At 36.9% G+C, this 15,268-nt stretch overlaps 3 protein-coding genes across 8 annotated transcripts in view; 1 reads left to right on the plus strand and 2 right to left on the minus strand.

Moving 5' to 3' along the window:
* Positions 1–1,869: 1,869 nt before the first annotated feature.
* Positions 1,870–7,704, plus strand: LOC111466545 (pumilio homolog 4). 2 transcript variants are annotated; one of them, XM_023111251.1, is made up of 11 exons: positions 1,871–2,033; positions 2,153–2,220; positions 2,609–3,307; positions 3,840–5,161; positions 5,270–5,411; positions 5,493–5,600; positions 5,846–6,058; positions 6,140–6,250; positions 6,474–6,668; positions 7,024–7,198; positions 7,294–7,700. In XM_023111251.1, exons 3-11 carry the CDS (start codon positions 2,627–2,629, stop codon positions 7,344–7,346), a joined length of 3,000 nt encoding a protein of 999 aa, XP_022967019.1. In that variant the 5' UTR covers positions 1,871–2,033; positions 2,153–2,220; positions 2,609–2,626; the 3' UTR covers positions 7,347–7,700. The 2 variants fall into 2 exon arrangements, with proteins under 2 accessions (XP_022967018.1, XP_022967019.1); XM_023111250.1 differs by having other exon boundaries at positions 1,870–2,033; positions 7,024–7,704.
* Positions 7,243–10,623, minus strand: LOC111466548 (protein WHAT'S THIS FACTOR 1). Its single transcript, XM_023111254.1, has 2 exons — positions 9,285–10,623; positions 7,243–7,423 (listed from the first exon to the last, which is right to left on the minus strand). Exon 1 carries the CDS (start codon positions 10,545–10,547, stop codon positions 9,324–9,326), a length of 1,224 nt encoding a protein of 407 aa, XP_022967022.1. The 5' UTR covers positions 10,548–10,623; the 3' UTR covers positions 7,243–7,423; positions 9,285–9,323.
* A 561-nt stretch (positions 10,624–11,184) lies between these two features.
* LOC111466368 (OTU domain-containing protein DDB_G0284757-like) overlaps positions 11,185–15,268 on the minus strand; it is a 5,862-nt gene continuing 1,778 nt past the window's right edge. Inside the window, exons 1-12 of one of the 5 annotated variants that reach the window (XM_023110982.1) lie at positions 15,083–15,249; positions 14,902–14,962; positions 14,625–14,810; positions 14,303–14,532; positions 13,384–13,457; positions 12,710–12,764; positions 12,531–12,605; positions 12,352–12,425; positions 12,217–12,265; positions 11,921–12,005; positions 11,756–11,812; positions 11,185–11,567 (exon numbers count right to left, since the gene is read on the minus strand). In XM_023110982.1, coding sequence (XP_022966750.1) covers positions 11,518–11,567; positions 11,756–11,812; positions 11,921–12,005; positions 12,217–12,265; positions 12,352–12,425; positions 12,531–12,605; positions 12,710–12,764; positions 13,384–13,457; positions 14,303–14,532; positions 14,625–14,810; positions 14,902–14,923 — 957 coding nt within the window. In that variant the 5' untranslated portion in view covers positions 14,924–14,962; positions 15,083–15,249 and the 3' untranslated portion in view covers positions 11,185–11,517. The other 4 variants (XM_023110983.1, XM_023110984.1, XM_023110980.1 and 1 more) reach the window with 4 other exon arrangements.

Raw genomic sequence — 15,268 nt, forward strand, 5'->3', positions numbered from 1 at the left:
TAAAAAGTCTCGAGATTAAAGCTTTCTTATTATTAAATGTTTCATGCTTGGTAGCGTAATACATTCTGTGGATAAGGTCACTACTTTTATTGAAGTCAGGTTCTTTAAACCATCCAATGGGCCAAGGCATGGTCCATGGGCTTTTTGAAGATTGGGCCGCCCAATTCTAAGAAACTTTTTTATTTGGGCCTAAGCCCTACATAATCTATACTTTTTTATTTGGAAAAATAATTTTGTTTCACCTCTAAACTATTTTAAATATATTTTTGTTTAATTTAAAGAATAAATTTGTTTTTATATATAGTTTTTATTTTAATAAGTATCATATTTATTTTGCTTCTTATACTTTAATTAGATTTATAAAATTTATATTTTATTGGAAAACTTAATTTAATATGACATTATATATTATTAAAATTCAACGGGAATTAAATGTCATTAAATGTTTAGGTATTAGGTTTAAGCCACACATGGTTTGGCCATTTAATTCTACATCTATATATAGAGTTGAAACCAAGGAAAATGATTTTTCTCAACAAATATTAGATTAAATATACAAAATAATCTCTAAAATTTAATCTTATAAAAATATTTAAAAGCGGACCAATGTGAGTATAGCTCAATTTACCTAAAACATGGACCAATATAAATATAGCTCAATTTACGTCATCAAACATGGATCAATATGAATATAGCTCAATTTATGTGAAAAAAATATCATTTTAATTAAATTGTTGTAAATAAAAGAAACATATATGAAATATTTATCAATACTTTTAAAATAAAAAAGAAATAATTATTATCATAATTTTTGGATTAAAATATATTAATATTTTGTATTAAAAATATTCTAAGAACTTACAAAAATATACCCTTAGTAGTTTGTTTTTTAAAAAATAGTCTTAAAAAAAATAAGAATGCACTAACAATTTGTATATAAAAAGTAAAAATATTATTATTAATTTAAGGATTAAATTGGAATGGATCGATTAGTAATTTTAACTAATATTATATATTCCTGCTACTACTTGTTGGATGATGAAAGTCCCACATCGGTTAATTTAGGGAATGGTCATGGGTTTATAATCTAAGAATACACTCTCCATTGGTGTGAGGCCTTTTGGGAAGCCCAAAGCAAAGCCATGAGAGCTTATGCTCAAAGTGGACAATATCATACCATTGTGGAGAGTCGTGTTCGTCTAACACTACTTAAAAGTCTATGTCGTAATGGTAGAATTATTCCAAGTATTTCAGTTGTATACGTTTTTTTTTTTATAGAAATTCACTCTAGATCTTCCCTAGTCGACCCAATCATGATATTAATGGATCAAACCTTTTCTCGTAAAACACTGGATCTTGAGAAGAGTTGAAGATGGTGCAGGATCGAATTCTCTTACCTTACTTCGAATGGAAGCTTAGCCGCCTTTTATTTACTGCATAAGGCATAAATGAAGTCAACTGATTTCCTTCAAACTAGCCGCGGCTAAGAATACCTTCATTCAATAGATTTGTGGTTGAGTCAATAACATGCTCTGGTTCGGGAACCTTGTCCGTATAACAAAGCTGGTCGACCCCTTGAAAAAGGGTCAAACAAGAACCCCTAGGAATATATATATTTTTTGATGTAAGAGTAAAATAATAAAAAAATAAATAAATAAAAGAAATAGTGAGAAGTGGAGAACCATTTAATATATATATTTAAACAATTAATTTTTCACTACAAAACTGTCGAAAATAGGTTTGTAAAAAACTGTACAAACATAGTCTCATGCAATGCACGTACGTTTGTACATCACCGTCGATTCATGATCAGATGGCGGTGGTTCTCTCTGCATTTTTTCTTCCTCAAAATTTTGTTGAAATGAAAAGAAACAATAACAGCCGTTCCGAAGGATCATATTGATATTCATAGGCCCACGCGAATTGTTCTAATTGCTTCCTAATTTTTCGATTTCAAACGGAATTTCACGCTGAATTATTCCCGATTTTCATTTCTCATGCCTACTTTTGCTTCCAGATTCCTCAATGACACGGTGAAATCTCATTCATTTCCTTCTCTCTTTCTTTAATCATCTATTCGATTCACTAATATGCATTTCCTTCCCCTGATTTTCTCCTTTCTTGTGTTTGCCCCTTTGGCTATGGATTTTAGCTTCACGAGCGGTCGATTCCTTGAGTCTTGATCGTATTGGTGTATCATTGTGGAGGATCTTCTTACAGGTCTGCAAATTTCTCTCTTCTTCTTACATGCCGATTTTTGGTAGTTACGATGTAGGATTCCCTCTTAGTTTAATGCTTTTTTTCTCTTCGGGGAGAGATTCTGCGTTGTTTTTTGCCTTTCACAACTTTGGGACCCGTTGATGGAATTTTGAGAATTCCTGTTACTTTGTTTCCGTCAGAGTTCGAATCTGTGGGCCTGATGCTTGTATATTATATGCGACTACGTCTGTCTGTATTCTTTTGATAGTCTGTGTGGATTAATTTGCTTCTTTAATACTTCTCGAGTATTCAAACAGTGGAGTGGGTCTCTGATTTATGAATTTAAAATTTGCTTGTTTTGATTTATGCTGTGTTTTCTTTTGGTGTGTGGGGAATGTCGGGATTTTAGAGCTTACAATCCCTGAAGATGGCTTCTGGGAGTAACACGGACATGCTGCCCATAATGAATGATGGTCACCAGGTGCCCCTTGGAAATTTTGAAGATAATTTGCGGACTGAGCTTGAACTACTTCTGAGAGAAAATTCCAATCAATCAGTAACAGGGGAAGATGGAGATCTGAATATTTACAGGAGTGGTAGTGCTCCCCCAACAGTTGAGGGATCATTAAATGCTGTGGGAAGTCTGTTTACAAGCTCTTATTATAGTGAGTTGAATGCTAAGAGTAGTACTAATGATAGGGTTTTATCTGAGGATGAGATTCGTTCACACCCGGATTATCTTTCTTACTATTACTCAAATGATTATATCAATCCAAGACTCCCTCCACCTTTAGTATCAAAGGAGGACTGGCGTGTTGCGCAGCGGTTTCAGGGAAGTGGGTCTTCGTTGGGGCGACAGGAGGATTGGAACTGGAAGAAGTTAGTAGATGGTAATACAAGGTCATCATTGTTCTCTATGCAGCCTGGCAGTTCTGTGCAGCGGGCAGAAAAGAATAGTAGTAATGTAATGGAGTTTGGGGGTGCTAATGGAAATAATGTCTCCAGGAATGCTCTATCGGAGTGGCACGACAGAGGTAGGGACGGTTTAGTTGGATCATGTGGCGATGGACTTGGTGCAAGACGAAAGAGTTTTGCTGATATTGTCCAGGTAACTGATCTAACTATTTTACACTGTATCTAGCTTGGCCCCTATCATGTTGTATTTTCTGCAAATTTTTTAGTGAACCTGCTTGTGGTTATCTTAGATATATACAATATTGTCGCGTGTCATATAGCAGATTTCTTTTCTTCTTTAGGGATATGACATGGAGTTCATTCTTTAACTTATTTCTCCTAAGCTGCGACGATTTTTTTTTTGTTATATTACTTTGGTTCATTACTTGAATTTACCTTGGTTTGGCTAGTGATCTCTCTAAATTGGACTTGTCTTCTCATTTTTGTTTAGTTCTGGCGTTCTATTTGTTTTGATGATACTAGTCTATATTACCATGTTCATAGCTCGTGTTTCTTTTAGTTTTCCTTTTTTTCAGCTTCGGTTAGAATTAGTTTTATAGGTGAATGCATGTCTTCAGAACCATCTTACAGATCTTGGTGTCATAATAAAGCAGATTTCTCCTTGTTGGGTAGGCAGAGATTTCTTTAATTTAATGCATTAAACATTAATAGATAATATCCTGCAGGAGGGACTTGGTGAATCTGCTTCCTTGTCTGGCCAGTTGTCACGCCCTGCGAGTCATAATTCTTTTGGGGATGTTGACACTATGGGAATGACTGATATAAAGCCACTAGGATTATGTAATGGGGTGGGGGGTTCTATTGAGGATTTGCTTAACTCAGGTCCCCCTGGCTTTGTTGGAGTTCAGAGTCATAACAAGGCAATTTCTCATTCCTTTCTGAATCCTAATTGTTCAGCTCTTTCGAGGAGCACGACTCCTGAACCACAGCTAGTTGGAAGGTCTTCAAGTTCTGGTCTACCTCCTGTTGGCAGTAGAGTTTTCCCTGTAGAAAAGAAGAATATAACTGTATTCAAGGTCCAAAATGGTCATTCTGCTGGGTTTACCGAACCGCCTGACATATCTGGTCTACACCTGTCGTCAATTAGACCTGAAGATGGAGTTAATGGGGTCCAATCTCGACTTCATCTGGATCATGGTGAACAGTCTGATTTTCTGATCAACATTTCCAATGGTATTCACACACGTACTCTGCCTGAGTTTAGTGACAAAAATCTCTCACAACCTAGTGATAATATTGACCTAGCAAGGAAAAGTGGGATTGTAATGAACCTGAGAGCGCCTACGATGCATTCTCATGATAATGTAAACTTTCCCAAAAGAACTTCTTCTTCTACCAGTCTATACACCAAAGCAAATTCGTCAGGATTTGGAAGTAAGGAAGGGCCTACCATACACCTTCAAAATCCAAACCTTCAGAGTATGGATTTGGCTGGATATACGTCTGGTGACCTTGCTATAAACATGAATCATAATTCTGCTCTAAATAGTTATGGAACATCTGATCATATTAAGCTGCCATCGGGAACTTCTGATCGTGCAGTCCATGCTGGTTCTAGTTTGCAGTCCCATAATTACTATGGGATTACTCAAGGAGACTTGCAAGGCCTTCGAAGTGCCTATCTTGAAACCTTGCTTTCCCAACAAAAGCAGCACTACGAGTTGTCACTTTCAGGTAATTCAAGTGTTTATAATCACAGATTGTATGCAAATACTCTATATGGTTCTGGCATCCCATATTTGGCGGACCAAGTATTGGATTCTGGTCTTTCGTCTCTTGGACACGGAGGTACAATGCTGCAGAATGAACGAATCTTGCGCTGTAATTCACTGATGAGAAATTCAATAGGAGCCCAGGGGTCTTGGCAGCCGGATATCGGCAGTAGTGTAGATGAAAGTTTTCCATCCACTTTATTGGATGAGTTCAAAAGCAACAAGACTAGATCTTTTGAGCTTTCAGACATTGTTGATCATGTCATTGAATTCAGGTGCGCATGATCTATTGGTGTTCTTTTACATGTATTATTCTTAGGGTATTATTTAATTATACTATTTTTATAATTTTTCCTAATTCTTGGTATGCCTATTTTGTGTAGTATGGATCAATATGGAAGTCGTTTTATCCAACAAAAGCTAGAAACTGCCAATGTGGTGGAGAAGACGAAGATATTTCCCGAGATAATTCCACATGCTCGTACCTTGATGACCGATGTCTTCGGAAATTATGTCATTCAGAAAGTAAATGCTTTTGAATTTAGATGTATCTTCAATGGCTTGGTATATTAAAATCTCGAGTTGATTGATTATTTATTGGTGCAGTTTTTCGAACATGGTACTGAAAGTCAAAGGAAGGAGTTAGCTGACCAAGTTTCAGGACATGTTTTGCCTCTTAGTCTTCAAATGTATGGATGCAGAGTGATTCAGAAGGTTCTTTCTTGACTCTCTCCTGCTTATGAATGTTTATTCAATCAGCAATGAGCATTATTGTTGGGTGGATTTTGTCCTTGGTTTATGAACACCTCCGTTGTTCTATTGGGAACATTAGATGCACTTGTCAATAAGAACATCTGATGATAAATTACCTTGTACTTTCCTCTTCTACTTTATCCATTATGAACCAAATGAGACAGTGATGCTTTATAAAGAGAGAAAAAAAAAAAATACTTATGCAGGCTTTGGAGGTAGTTGGTTCGGATCAACAGGCTCAAATGGTTGCCGAGCTTGATGGTTTGGTAATGAAATGTGTTCGTGATCAGAACGGAAATCATGTTATTCAGAAATGTATCGAGTGCGTCCCTCAAGATAGAATCCAGTTTATCATATCATCATTTTATGGCCAAGTTCTGGCACTATCCACTCATCCATATGGCTGCCGTGTTATTCAGGTAACTGGTTTGTTTCTCCTGTACATTTTTATATGTAGAAAATATACAATATTGATTGATCTCCATTCTTGATGTTTGTAGAGGGTATTAGAACACTGCAATGATTTGAGTACACAACAAATTATCATGGATGAAATCATGCAATCCGTTTGCCTCCTGTCACAAGATCAGTATGGAAATTATGTTATTCAGGTAAACAGAAATTATGTGAATAGTCAATTTGTGTATATATGTACAAATGTACGCTTCGATATATTGCTCGTTTGTCAAGAAATTAGTTGATCTATGTTTTTTAGAATAGGGTTGAAGGGAAACTGATTGTTCTGTTCATCATATCTAAAGAAGACTATATTGTCAATGATCATTGTTGCTTTTTATTATATCTCTGTACCAATTCTGTGGCCTTCTTTTGTAGCATGTACTTCAATTCGGTAAACCGCACGAGCGGTCTGCTATTATAAGTAAGCTTGCAGGACAGATTGTAAAGATGAGTCAACAGAAGTTTGCTTCTAATGTTGTGGAGAAGTGTTTAACATTTGGCAGTCCCGAGGAACGTCAACTACTAATTAACGAGATTCTTGGTTCTACTGATGAGAATGAGCCCTTGCAGGTCTGTTGAATTCTTACTCATCTTTAAATTCTCGTGTGTACCTGCCTTTGATCATGCAAGAGAAGCATAACATGCTGTGTTTTTCACTTTAAAGTCGAGCTTTTGCGAACACACTCTTAACATCAACATACACGCTGCCTTAATACCTGTATCTTAACATGTTCAATAAATGGGAAGAAATATTCCACTTTTACAACAATTGGGTGTATTTCGTATTACAGTTGAGAGATCATATATAGTAATTTGATAGAAACGTAAGTTCTTGGTGATATTAGGATGATCAGCAGTAACTTCTATGCATACAATGCTTGTATCAATTTACAAATAATTGGTCTGATAAAATGATATGTTACAGGCAATGATGAAGGATCCGTTCGGGAACTACGTTGTCCAAAAGGTTCTAGAGTCATGTGATGACCATAGTCTTGAATTAATTCTCTCTCGTATCAGGGTTCACTTGAACTCCCTCAAGAGGTATACTTACGGTAAACATATTGTATCTCGAGTTGAAAAGCTCATCACAACAGGAGGTGAGAGACGTAGTACTTCTCTTACACTCATAATTCTGGATATCTTTTCTAGTGTGATCGCCACCGATCGTGATAAACTTGCCTGTCGTTTGCAGAAAGGAGAATTGGACAGTCGGCGTCGGCGTCTTCCTTCTCATCCTCCCGATAGAGCAGTTTTCGGATTGCAGCAAGGTCAGGTCAGTCTCCAGCTGCCTTGATCCGAAAGAATTCCAGTTCATTTTTCAGCTGACAGAATAACAGTAATTTGTAAATAAACAAAAAGTATTTAAAGGCAGAGGCAATGGAAGAGGAGGGGTGGGGAAGAAAGAAGTGTCGTTGTAAATGAAAATAAGAAGAATATTGGAGAAAGAGTGTATATTTTGCGACCCTCACTTTCTCGAAATTTGCAGATAGAGAGAAGTAAGTTTTAATATATAATGTATTATGTAGAGCTAAACCCCCAAATGTAAATGACTTTAGTAAAGAAGCTAATATATTATATAACATCTATCTATCTATCTATTTATCTGTATATATCTCATTGCTGGAGCAGAAAGTTATCTGATGGGGCTAAGAACACTAAACAGATATCATAACTAAGGAATACAAACAGAGTTTTGATGTTAAACGTTTTAAGATGAGATGAATGAGCAAATGAATGTGTTTCTCTCCCTTTATATGAAATAATAAGAAAGGGTAAGAAAGAAAGCCAAACATAACAGGGAAAAAGAAAAGAACTCTAAAAGGAAAGACATAGGAAAGATGCTAAAATCTTAAAATCTTTTGACCGCCTAACTCCATTGCTATTGCTGGTAGATACTGTCCTTTTTGGGCTTTCCTTTTCGGACTTCCTTTTTAGGTTTTTAAAACTGCTAGGGAGAGGTTTCCACACCTTTATAAAGAAAGTTTCGTTCTCCTCCCCAATTGATATGGGATCTCACAACCCACCCCTCTGGCACTCATTCTCCTCTCCAATCAATGTGGGACCTTCAATCCACCCTCCTTTGAAACCCTGCATTCTTTCTCTTCGAGGCCTAGCATCCTTGCTGGCACACCGTTTGGTGTCCATCCTTCTTTTTGGCCCAACATTCTCGCTGGCACACCGCCTGGTGTCCACCCTTCTTTGGGGCCTAGCGTCCTCACTGGCACATCGCTTGTGTCCACCCTCCTTCAGAGTTTAGCCTCCTCGCTAGCACTGGTGTCCACCCTCCTTCAGGGTTCAGCCTCCTCGACGGCACATCGGCACATCACCCAATGTCTGGCTCTGATATTATTTGTAACAGCCCAAGCCCACTGCTAGCAGATATTGTCCTCTTTGGGCTTTCCCGGGGGTTTAGCCTCCTCGCTAACACATCGCTTAGTTCTGATACCATTTGTAACAACCCAAGCTCACCGCTAGCCGACATTATCCTCTTTGAGTTTTCCCTTTCAGGCTTCCCCTTAGAGTTTTTAAAACGTGTATGCTGGAGAAAGGTTTCCACAACCTTATAAAAAATACTTCGTTCTTCTCCCCAATTTGGGTCTCGGTTCAAATCTGCTGTGAAAATAAATAAGGATAATATGTAGGAAATGGAATGAAATGGCCGGTATCACTCAGTTGGTAGAGCAGAGAACTCAAAATCTTCGTGTCACCAGTTCAAATCTGCTATTGAAAATACGTCTACTATGTCGGAGATGGTCGGTATCGCTCAGTTGGTAGAGCAGAGGACTCAAAATCTTCGTGTCACCGGTTCGGTTCAAATCTACTATTGACAATAAGGATAATGTGTAGGAAATGACCGATATCGCTCAATTGGTATTGCAGAGGACTCAAAATCTTCGTGTCATCGGTTTGCTATTGAAAATACGTCTAATGTGTAGGAAATGGCCGGTATCACTCAGTTGGTAGAGCAGAGGACTGAAAATTCTCGTGTCACCGGTTCAAATCCGCTATTGACAATAAGGATAATGCTAAAGATTTGCTCCTATTTATACACCTCTAAAAACCAGACAACTAGAGCAGTCTACCAAAGAGAAGATTTAGTCATAAAATGTCATAGTTTTCATATAAAATCAAAGATAGACTACTAGAATCTAAGTTATGTCAAATAGAGAGAGTATGGCATACCAGGCTAACAGTAATGGCATTACACAAGAGAGTGGAGCATTAACACTCAGGAATTTCCCTTTCATCTCCATCAGCAGCATCCAAATCCAAGTCCACCAAACCTTCTCGATGAGCAAGACCATTACCAAACCTCCTGTTCTTCAAAATCACTTCAGATTCCTTCATCAGATTGATATACTTTCGCCTAATTCTCAATATAGGGTGCCTCTCAATAGAAGTTTTATCACAATAAGCCTGTTTAAGAATAGCAGTACAAGTCTTGTTTCTTAAAGACAAGTAAAACATGTGAGGATGTCTCTCAAATGCCTTATGAACCTTCTGAGGCAAACCCATATGCTTTTTAAGGCACAGAAGCTTCCTCCTCTCTGCTGAATGTTCCACAAATAAACTAAGCAATTCATGAAGAAAACCCACCAATCTTTTCTCTGATATATCACTATTTGGATCCAAATGGGAAAAATCTTCATAGGGAGATACATAAGGAAGCTTCTGAAACTCCATTAACCAGTCCTCAATCTTCCTCCTCAACCTTAAGCCCTTTGAGGGGAAGAGTGGGAATTCAAGTGCTTCCATTGTTCCACAAGAATAAACACCTTTTTTAATGGCGTTTTTCTGCATCACAGACATGAACTTTTCATCACATTCCACAGCTAATCCTTCTAATTTATCTTCCATTGTAACTAACTTAAAAGACCCATCAAGATTAACTTTTGGATTATGCAAAAATTCATCAGGAATCCCTAAATACCATTGCATACCTTGGATTATCTTCAATGGCAGAACGTTATTCTTACTCATCAGTATGAACTTCTTCAACCTGCATATCAAATCCTCCCTGCAATTCTGATAAACCCTCTTCTCTTCTTCATCAATCTCAGCAGCTTTTGGGGTCAATCTGAACCAAGGATGATTGTACTGAGGACCTGTAAACTCTTCAAAGATTGATGGGTACAACCTTAAAAACCTCGAAACCCTGATCGACACACCCATTTCGAGCCCTCGCTTAGAAACGGCAGAGATTGGGATGCACCCATTTGGGTCTTGGGCGATGCAGTTTTTGAAAGAAATGATGGATTTGAGATGGATGGAGTTGAGGATATGCTCGATGGAATCGTAATATGAGTCTTTCTTCCATTTCATGTAGACATCGACATAGCCGGACTTCTGTGTGAAGGTATAAGGAAGATTCGCGAGGGGGAAACAGAGGGGTTTTTGGCGGCTTTTTTGAAGGATTTTGGAGGCGGGTAGTTTGTTGAGGAACATCGCTATGAGGTCTCCGCCCGAGCAAAGCTGCTGGAAATCGCTAAGAGGTCTCGGCTACGACCCCCCAAGTTGTGGTTTTGAAAAACAAGCTTCCTTTTAAAAATCGTATCTTTTGACTTGGGATCCAAATTACAGTTTTACCCTTGGAATATATATATATATATTCTTTTTTTTTAAAAAAAAAAAAACTTATTTCACTTCTTTCAATTTGAAACTTAAATCAGGAAAATATCGGTTGAAATCACAGTGGTTGGACAAGAAGGCATCACGATGATAATTCTACCATTCATCATGATAATTCTACCACGGATGAACGAATATGAGTATTTTTTTAAACTAAGCGCAACATTACAAGAGTTTTTTTTGGAAAGAAAATACGTGGAACAAACCAATCTATACAATACAACATCTATTCAAATGGAATAATCGTCTAAGTTTGGTTTTCTTCTTACTCATCACCCATTCTTACTAAGAAAAGTAAGAAACTGAAAGAAACGAAGGAGACTATATAGGAACAAAAGGGATCCACAAAAGATGCTTCTCATTCCCATTTTTTCGGAAGAAAAGGAGGATCCGGACAAAATCGATGAAACAGAAGAGATCATAATACAATGGAAGTTTTTATTCGAGTAGGTCATAATACAATGTACAAAAGTAAGGTGGTTTAAAATATAACCTTGAATTCTCAGCAAATTTACAGGGCAGGACTCTCCCTAGAGCCGGAGAGTGAGGCAAAAAGCAAACAAAAATATGATGGATTAGGATAAAGAATATGGCTCTACATGATGATAATAATAATAATAATAGTAATAATAAATAATTAATGTGCAAATATTTACAGAAGAAATGAAATAGTGAGGCATCCATCAGCAATCATCTCAGCTTTTGAAGAGGAAGAAAACCCAGAAACTATCAACCATTTTTCTACAATAACCCTAACCACTCGGTGTGTAAGGAAGAAGCTTTAAACTCAAAAGTTCCACCATTTCTTCTTCTTCTTCGCGTACGAAGTTGGGATTTCTGAAAATCAAATAATGTCTTCTTTTAAGTTCTTTAAACATAGCCTCATCATTTTACTACATATCACTCGATCCACGTTTCCAAACTCGAAAAAAATTGTTACTTGTTGTTATTTAAACTATGTTCGGGTTAACATAACGAAACATACAACATACACTACACGTTCAACCGTTACGAAAAAAAATTACCTCCTTCGGGATAAATTGAATTATAGTGCACCTCAGCCCAAAAACTCAAGAAAATAACTGCACAAGCCAAGAAGTTCATAAGCCTCCTCCTATGAAGGGGGAAAAACTTGGAGGAGACAATACAAAAGTTTCAGCGTTGAAAAGAAATCAGTCTAGGAATCTTACTTCGTTTGGACTTTTGAACTTTTGGAAGTATTTCAATAGAACATGTATCCTTGAATGAAGTTATGACAAATATCTTAACTCCAAACTGCAAAAAAATGCAACAAACGTGTGTGAAGGGAGATTACACGTTGCTTCTCCACAAGGAGCATGCATCGTATTCGATACAAGTTACCAAAAAATATCGTATTTTCTTAACTTTCAGACATTAGACAGATTTTTCTAATTCTTCTGGTATCTAAACCCACATTCCATGCTCAAATATTATAATCCACAATGAGAAGGAAATATGGCAATACCCAATCTGCAGCAGCTTGTAGTGTAACATGATCGCCCCATTCTCCTTTCCTGGTTCGTTTCAATAATAAGAGATGAGCATCCAAGTTGATAAAACCTAAATATAACAATAATTAAAAGAAACAGGATATGATTACTTGCTCATCTTCTTCAGATACTCGTCATAGGCCATTGGAACATAACCCTCATATATTTCTCGATAAAACTTTAGCTGATGGCATCAATAAAGTGAAAATGGTTTCAACTCATTAATACGGGGGTAACTCTGGTGTCAAACCTACATGAATATCATGCATTGGGGACAGTAAAGTCATACCTGTGCTATAATTTGTTCTCTCACAACATCATGGTGCTCAGGAGACCGATATAGTTGATCTGATAGAGCACGAAACTGAAGTGATGATGCATCAGTTCAGGCCAATCCAACAAGAGCTTATTAAACAAAACATAAACTACAACAGAGAGCATCTAATTGAATTGTTAAATAATCACAACCTGACAGTTGCCATCTCCTTGAATCTTGTTCTCGATCAGCTCATACAACTGCAATCTAGAAAAGGCCAGAATGTTCAAATATCAGACGCTTACATCATATGCATCAAATAAATAACGGTAATCCATGAACTAGATGTTTCAACCTAAGCTTTTATCTCAGAAAATGAAGGAACAGAAGACTAGCAAAACAAGTTAACAACATAGACTACGTGCACTAAAACCAACACATATTTACAGCATTTAGTATATGCGCTGAGAAACTGCACAAACAAAAGCAAAATCTGAAACTCTAAAGTCTTCCTCTGAACTCTTTGAAAGGAAATTTCTTCGGATGGCCAAAAAGGGAAACTACATGAATCAATGGCCAACTTCTAACAATGCACTGACGAGAAGGGGAAAATATACCAGCTGAGAAGAAATTAAAGCAAAAAACTTCGTGCATGAATCAAAATTTTGTAAGAAGTTACCAGACGCAAGGTTGGCTAAGCTACCACTAATTCTTCGAATATTTTCTCTGAATAATTTAAACACGAGCTCGTTTTCTTAATATGAAGTAAATTTTCAGACGTAAAACATTTGGTTCCCATCTTAGACATGACAAAAGCAGCATCCACTACATGATTCATTGTTCAAATACGTTAAATGCAAAACTGATGATGCAACATGTTCACGACCTTTCAAGGAGTCGTTGATGATCTGACATCTCTTCATCAGCTGAAGGTATCTTCTCAATGGTCTTGGGAACATGCTGCAACAGAACAGAAAATACAACTGGATTTTGAGTTCAAGAAACACTGAATATTATATACAGTCTACGGAAGAATTTACACTTTCTAGAAATAGCTTAGAAAATCAGGCACCTAAGTCTTCATTATTTTGGTAGTAAAATCATTGATTATTTTTAGAGCAATAAGAAGGAAGCAGCAGTAATAGAATTACTAACGATCATGTAACTGGAGCTTCTTATTGTTCAAACTTCCATAAGTTATATTCCATTTAGGAAGATGGAAGAGTTAAATTAGTTGTTCATTCTATCTAGTACCTTCTGTTGTCAATGGTAGACCCTAGAGGTCATTGCAAGTCTAAGAGCCCTGGGCATCTCTCTCTTTATTATTCCTTAGGAATGCTGATGTTCTTGGAAAACATTATTCATAAATAGCTTCTACAATATGCTGACTATCCAATTCCTTGTTGCAATTAACGAGAACGATTTTTTATTTTTTATTAGTCAGGTTTATTTTCAGGGAATCGGTTTTCTTTCAAGAATCTAATTGGAGGCATTGGTTTGAGTAAGAAATATATGGGTAGAATGTATCTTTTTGAGTTTGATGCCTCTTTGTCAAGATTGAATAATAAAGTACCCACTTTTGAACTTCTTGTTAATCGAGATTCAAAATAGACCCCCTAAGTTTTTTCACCAATATTAACACAGAAAACAAAATACGTCTAAGCTTCAAGAAAACAACTTGGACATAGAACCAGAAGCTAAGATAATGATATAGCCAAACTCAAGATAAACATAATCAAAAGAAAGATAAAAGTATATATTATTGGATAACACAATCAACCAACGAAAGCTACACACATACTTACCGGAACCGGAACGATTTGATTCAGTCTTTTGCCCACTTCACCATCAAGTGAAGACTCGTCCATTATTTCCAATGAATATGAAGAGCATTCCTCCGCAAAAGGATTATCTACTGTGTTGTGGTGATATGAAGAGAGATTTCCCATTTTCTCCACCTCGTTGCCTCTCAGATCATCTGTCTCCCCAACTTTTATGTCGTTGCCAAGAGTTGTTTTCTGATCACCCTCAAGTCCTATTTATAAGGTCGAAAATTGATTAGGAAAAACTAAACGTGACAACAACCTTGAAGTAGAAACTACCAAATAACTGATGACTTATCACTACCAAAAGGGTCATGCCTAGACGAAGGGCCAAGCCAATCCTGTGCAAGAACAGATGCTTGCAGACGGTCTTCCCCAGAATCAGATACCCCAGAAAGCTCTATAGAATCAATTCTAGATATCTCTTCTTGAAAAGCGTGTGCAATAGCCTCATCATTCTCCAAATTCACAGTACACGGTTCACAATAACCTTCATTGACATATGCCACTTGACTATAACTCGGGTCAAATCTATATTCAGTAACAGTATTGCGAGAACTGTCATTTGTAAAGGTACAAACATCTAAAAGATGAAGGCCCCATCTCATGACATCAGGATCGACATCGTACGTTTCCATAACCCTGAAAAGCACACGATAAGCTTTGGGCACTCCTACATCTGATTGACCTAAGGAATACCCCCAATGGATAGATATAACTGAAATCAAGAGAGAGAAGATCATGACTGACAGTCATTCTTACCCACAAAAAGCGCCAAATATTCCAGAATATAAAAAATTAACAATCCAATATTTCCTGGAAAAACACCAGCACCAAGAAAAATTCCACAGTTTAAACTCAAACCTGAAATACCATTTGTGCAATGTAAAACATATGATATATCCGGAAAAATTAACCAAAAAAAAAAAAAAAAAAAAAAAAAAAAAA

Source organism: Cucurbita maxima, unplaced genomic scaffold (assembly GCF_002738345.1).
Source record: "Cucurbita maxima cultivar Rimu unplaced genomic scaffold, Cmax_1.0 Cma_Scf00031, whole genome shotgun sequence".
NCBI classification, from domain to species: domain Eukaryota; kingdom Viridiplantae; phylum Streptophyta; class Magnoliopsida; order Cucurbitales; family Cucurbitaceae; genus Cucurbita; species Cucurbita maxima.